At 48.8% G+C, this 5,859-nt stretch overlaps 1 protein-coding gene across 1 annotated transcript in view; it reads right to left on the bottom strand.

Moving 5' to 3' along the window:
* Positions 1-5,859, bottom strand: part of GPC4 (glypican 4) — a 39,896-nt gene that overhangs the window by 1,415 nt on the left and 32,622 nt on the right. Inside the window, exons 4-7 of the mRNA XM_009881721.1 lie at positions 3,544-3,674; positions 3,196-3,342; positions 2,657-2,793; positions 329-504 (exon numbers count right to left, since the gene is read on the bottom strand). Coding sequence (XP_009880023.1) covers positions 329-504; positions 2,657-2,793; positions 3,196-3,342; positions 3,544-3,674 — 591 coding nt within the window. The remainder of the gene's footprint in view (positions 1-328; positions 505-2,656; positions 2,794-3,195; positions 3,343-3,543; positions 3,675-5,859) is intronic.

Here is a 5,859-nt window from a genome sequence, read left to right as displayed (position 1 = left end):
CTGACCAGAGGACCTGTGACTACCCCTTCCCTGGAGGTGCTCTAGGCCAGATTGGACGGGGCTTCGAGCAACCTGGGCCGGGGGGAGGTGTCCCTGCCCAGGGCAGGGGGTTGGGACTGGATGGTCTTTAAGGTCTCTTTCCAACCCAAACAATTCTGATTCCATGGGAATAACCCTCCTCGCACAGCCCGTCAGAGAGGCCGGTTCCCACCCTCTTTACTAACACGCTTACCCACAGCTGAAGCTTAACCAGATACCCCCTGTCAGCATGAAATCCAATTAAAAAGGAAAAAAAGAAAAAGCAAAAGGCAAACAACAGCAAACGTACTTATGTCAATGAAGTCGACATCGTTCCCACTGTACGCATTCTTCAGCTTGTTGGTCATCACCCGCAGAGCCATGATTTGCCGGCGAATCACCATGTCTGGCTTGGTAATATCGACTTCTACCTCTGGGTTATTCACTTGACTTGCTAAGCCGTTTCCAGTCACTGCAAAGTCGTACCTGAAAAGAAACCGTTCCTGCTGGTACCGGAGCTGCAGCTCGGTGGGGCCCCACACCGAACCGCGACAGTGTGGGAACTCGGCGATGCCATCCCCTGGGTGAGATTTTGAGCCCAACATGATCCTTCCCACGTGCCAACCCTCACGGAGCCCTTCTCTGGCTTCTTAGGCCATCTCCCCTCCCTGCAACCCGAGCAGCACGGGGGATTAAACACTGTTTTCATACACCCAGTGCCACAAAGGCAAGGGAAAGACAATTTTCTCCCCAACTTGAGAAGAGAAGGAAGATCTGGGGATTATAATAATCATGGCTTACAACCGCTCGCTGCAGGCAACAGAGCAAAACAAGCTGCTGAGATGCCCCGATGCCCAGTTAGATGACACTTTTGGGAAAACAACCTTTGGGGCCATAGTTATCCCAGAGAAACCTATAGTAACCATTGGAGGCAAGAGTGTCATTGTGGCTTTGCATAATGCACCTTAACCATCAAGCTGGGGTATTAAATGCCTACTTCTCCCCACGCAGACATGAGACGCAATTTCCCTAATAACCCCAAGCAGGAGAAACATCTGTGACGTTGAAGATGAGATAACATAACCCCACGCATGGAAGCGGAGAGGAGCCGAGCTGCTCAGCCCGAGGACTGTGTGCGCACACGTCTGAACACACATACGGCCTCTCGGGTTTAGAAGAGAGACTGAGCAACAAAACGCAACAGAATACATCTCCTAAAATGTAGTAGTACCAGTAGTACCTAAAATTTGGAGCACCATTTTATAGAGCAGGGGTACGATGGTTTTTTCCCCTCCTTCAATTACCTGACTTGCAAGAAAAATCACTGCTTAAGAAGAAAACGTTATTTTTCTTAGTTATGATGCCACCATCAGTATGATGAGAGAGAGAAAAGCCTTTAGGCACAATCTACCGGTCCTGGAGCCCAGGCAGTGAGATGGAAGCATACATCTGAAGGGCACGCTCAACCCCTGTCCTGTATACAGGAGGGTTTATTATTACTATCGTTGGGTTTGTTACTATTTGTGATCAATTTTATATGTTTCAATGAAGTCAGAGAGAGACCAAAGAGAGAAAAACAGCGACAGCAAAGCAAAATATCTTGCACGACCCGCATAGGATGTGCAGCCTCCCCTCTGTCTCCTTGCCCAGTGCTCCCAAGTCTCTGTCTCCCTTCCATACTGGTGCCGGACCTCACACGCTGCGGGAATCTGCCGCGAAAAGCCCTGTAGAAGCTGCTGACAAGACATCAGGAGGGCAGAGCCGTTTCTGGTCGCAGAGACCCAAACCATCGCTCTGGCCAAGCAGGGAAGTTTCAGGCACCCACAAAACAGCTCAAAATTTATGCGGTATGGCTCAGTCCCCTGCCCCAAAAATATCAAGGGCAAAAACTGCTATTACTTAAAAAAACTGCTGGAAAACCCTGGACTACTTTTTTTTTTTTTTTTAAATGGAACATCTTAGATTTTGCTTATTTCCTCAGTAAGCAAACAAGCAAACAGAAAAAAAAACCCCAAACTTATATTTCCAAAATAAAAGTTAAACAGTTACATAAACCATACGACAGAAAACCTTTGGCTTATTCATGTGTTGGTAATTTCTTCCTTACATGAAAAAAAAAAAAAAAAAAAGTTTTGTAACAATTTTTCCATAAAAAACATGGATGAAAAACACCAGCCCCCTTGTGCCACTGAGCAGCAGCGGAGAAGAGGACCTTCCACCAGCCTCCACCTCCCCTGCCTTTGCACAACGAGGAGCCCAGCAATAGGTAGAAACACCAACTGGGGACACTGGGGCAACAGCACTGGCAGACGGCACGAGCATCCCCACCCTGCGGCTGCGGTATGGGATTTTGTAGACATCACCTCCCCAAACCCATGAGCAACCAGTAAGAGGTTTAAGTCCAGGGAGAGATGCCATATCTGGATATCTAGACTCAGTTCCCTTCTACTACATAGAGCTTGGACAACCCTTCAGCTCTACGTTCAAGCTCTCTCATCTACAAAATAGAAGGGGGGTAACGGCAGCAGCGTGTCTCGGGGAAATTGGGGTCTCTCCTGTAGGAGAAGAAGACTCGGCACACTGGGAAAGGCTGGGGCGAGAGGGAGAGGGTTAACTGGGGGCGACAGCACGGCCAAACCTGCTCTTGGCGCTCCCGTTCCAGCACTCGTTCTCATTGACAGTGCCTACAGACATCTTTTCATCGTTGCAAATGTTGCCAGGGAGAGATGACCAAAATTTTTTGGCTTGCTTCAGTTTCTCTTTCACATCAGTAACCTATTAAATAAAAGAAAAAAAAAAAGAAACACAGGACATAATCCAGAATACCAAACGCTCATTAAAAGTGAAGCTGGAAAGGTATTTTTTATCACAACAGACGTGTATAGGCCAGATCTTCAGGCTGCGTGTTTTGATGGTTGATTTACTTTTTTAATACAAAATTAAACACCGCTCCTCAAACACGTATTACTCATAAGCCAAGCCTTTAAAACAGGCACTTTTCTGACATCGCAGCGTTGAGGTAATTCACGTCTAGAGCCATGGGCAGATTACACCCCTCGGAAAGCTTAAAACAGCCAAGGAATATTAAGAAACCCTATAAATTACAAATGGAAAATTATACGCTGCGGTAGAGGGGTGCGGAGCGCCGGCGCGGCACCGGCAGGACCAGGCACTCACCAGTCGGTCCAAGCTCGTGCCGGCGGCTGTAGTCGGCCGCTCCTCCGGGTTGTAGGGTCTGAAACGAGCGCTGAAACCGCTTTCGGAGACGGAGCGAGCGGTCCGGCCCTGGGCAAGCGTTTTTGGCTGGCCGCACCCCTGGAAAACCTACGCGAGAAAAGGAAAGGGTTTTCTGAAATGGGAGGTCACGAGAGCCTCCCTTGTCCAGGCTCCAACCCAGCCCCTGCCCAAAATAAGACATCAGCTCTATATATACTTGAAAGGACATTAAAAAAAACCCCAACATATCAATGAGAACAGGGAAATAAAGCACATTCTATAAATAAATTGTCCTCTTGGCCCATTTACCTTCTGAGACACCTGCATGCTGTTCTCCTGCATGTTCATGATGGCATCCGAAATCTTCACATCAATGGGGTCCATGACTGACTCGATGTTGAAGGGACCCTCCAACCTCTCTGCTACCAGCAGCATCGAATCTAACACGGGGAGAGAAATGAAGGCTTTTAACGGAGGAGCTTCAGGGATAACAGGGAACAAGGGTAACAGATCGAGTGCACAGACATTAACCACCGCAATGTCGCTTCTGACCAGCACACACCTCCAGGAAACATTTTGCTCCATTCCCAGAGCCTACAACTTCACCGGGCACTTACAGGCTGCCAGCACCACGCCATGGGCTCACAGACATCAAAAGCTGCGTTAAACGAGGAAGAGCCATCGCAGCCTGCCAAAAGGCAGCCTGTAATCAGCTCCTCCCATCAGAACACGCATTACTAACACCCTCCTCTCCATGCTCATTTATTAAAGCTTTCCTTGTGTCATTTGTTTTTCAATACTGCTTCCACAGAATCATAGAATGGTTTGGGTTGGAAGGGACCTTGAAGATCACCCAGTTCCAACCCCCCTGCCCTGGGCAGGGCCACCTCCCCCCAGCCCAGGTTGCTCCAAGCCCCGTCCAACCTGGCCTTGAACACCTCCAGGGATGGGGCAGCCACAGCTTCTCGGGGCAACCTGCCCCAGGGGATCACCACCCGCACAGCAAAGAACTTCTTCCTAATATCTCATCTAAATCCACCCTCTTTCAGTGTAAAACCATTCCCCCTCGTCCCGTGGCTCCCCTCCCTGATCCAGAGTCCCTCCCCAGCTCTCCTGGAGCCCCTTTAGGCACTGGAAGGGGCTCTGAGGTCTCCCCTTTTTCGCCTTCTCTTCTCCAGGCTGAACCTCCCCAACTCTCCCAGCCTGTCCTCACAGGAGAGAGGTTCCAGCCACTGGCTTCCTCATGCCGGTCCTGAACACAAGACACCAAGGTGAAAGGGCCCAAGATGACCATCACTACCATCTCTCCCTTAGGGAAAGCGAGAGGCTTTGCCGTGCCTGCGGAAGCCAAGCGATGGCACCTTCTGGCATTGCACGGACGATTTGCACTGCATGAGACCAGGGTCAGCACAGTGCACTAATGATGTATTTGGCAGATCTCTATGCAAGTGGAGATGGAAAAGTCCCTCAGCCAGCACCGGGTCACGTCACTCCTCCTGTGCTGATGTGCACGTACTCATCAAATACAGCATTAAACAGAGCAGCTACCAAACTGCCATTACTTCCTGTGGGAAATTATTATTGGCATTAAGGCTTTCAGCCCTCTCTGGTTCTCCCCTAGAAGATGCCTCCAGATGCACGCCTGGTGCTAAGCACTCGTCTCTTCTCACCACCGCAACCTTTATTTAGCCTTAGTTATCACTGCAGTCCCTCAACCCTGGAGCACCCAGTTTGCCAGTCTCCTCTTCGGCGTCACTTCGTGACGCTCCACCACAAACTCATGATTTTACAGTTGCATTTAATTCTTCAGTTTTTCCTAGCGTGAGGTGGGAGGTCAGGGCGCAACGGCCACTCCAGCCCCAAGGAAACCCTCTCCTGAGGAGCTCTCCCCGCTCCCGAGGATACGCCTGTTCCCTTTCATTAAGGTGAAAGGGGCGTCTCACAGTCTATTAATTTCTCTCGAAAAGTGTTTCTCGTGACATTCATCCTCCTCCTAAGCGCAGAAGGTACTTTCAACAAGCAGAAGACTTCTGTGGGCTCCGGCTGCCTGTTAAAGCCCTATTGAAGATACTCCACATACTGAACAACTCAGTAACAGCTCTGCCTTAGTGCCCAAGTCATGTTAAACTACGCTGGAAAAAAACACAAACTGATGACAAATATATAATTATGCTACTTGTGTATTTAAATTATTAAATATTAATTTATTAAATTACTATTGATGATGATAGTAATAATAATCATCATCATCATCATCATCCAACCCCCAAACCCCCACGTGGACCGCAGATGCCTTCCTAGCCTGTAAACCCACTATGTAAAGACAAGTCAACATTCCAAAGATTTGCTGGCTGTTCGTTAAAGGTCTATCCGTCGATCAACCCATCCCAAAAACCCGCGTCAGCCGGGACTCCCGCACCTCCGTAGGGAGCGAACCCCGGGAGGAGCCAGAGCCCCCAGGAAAGCCCCTCGTCCCACAGGGACACACCACCAGCACCAGTGACGGGGCTGTCGCAGGGCACAGCTAAGGTCTGAAATAAATGCATTAAAAAAAAAAAAAAAAAGAAAAAAAAAAGGAAAAAAAAAAAAAAAAAAAAAAAAAAAAAAAAAAAAAAAAAAAAAAAA

The sequence above is a fragment of the Charadrius vociferus genome, unplaced genomic scaffold (assembly GCF_000708025.1).
Source record: "Charadrius vociferus isolate BGI_N301 unplaced genomic scaffold, ASM70802v2 scaffold472, whole genome shotgun sequence".
Taxonomy (NCBI): Eukaryota; Metazoa; Chordata; class Aves; order Charadriiformes; family Charadriidae; genus Charadrius; species Charadrius vociferus.
Note: the sequence above shows the minus strand (reverse complement) of the source record. Positions and strands in the feature narration are given on the sequence as shown.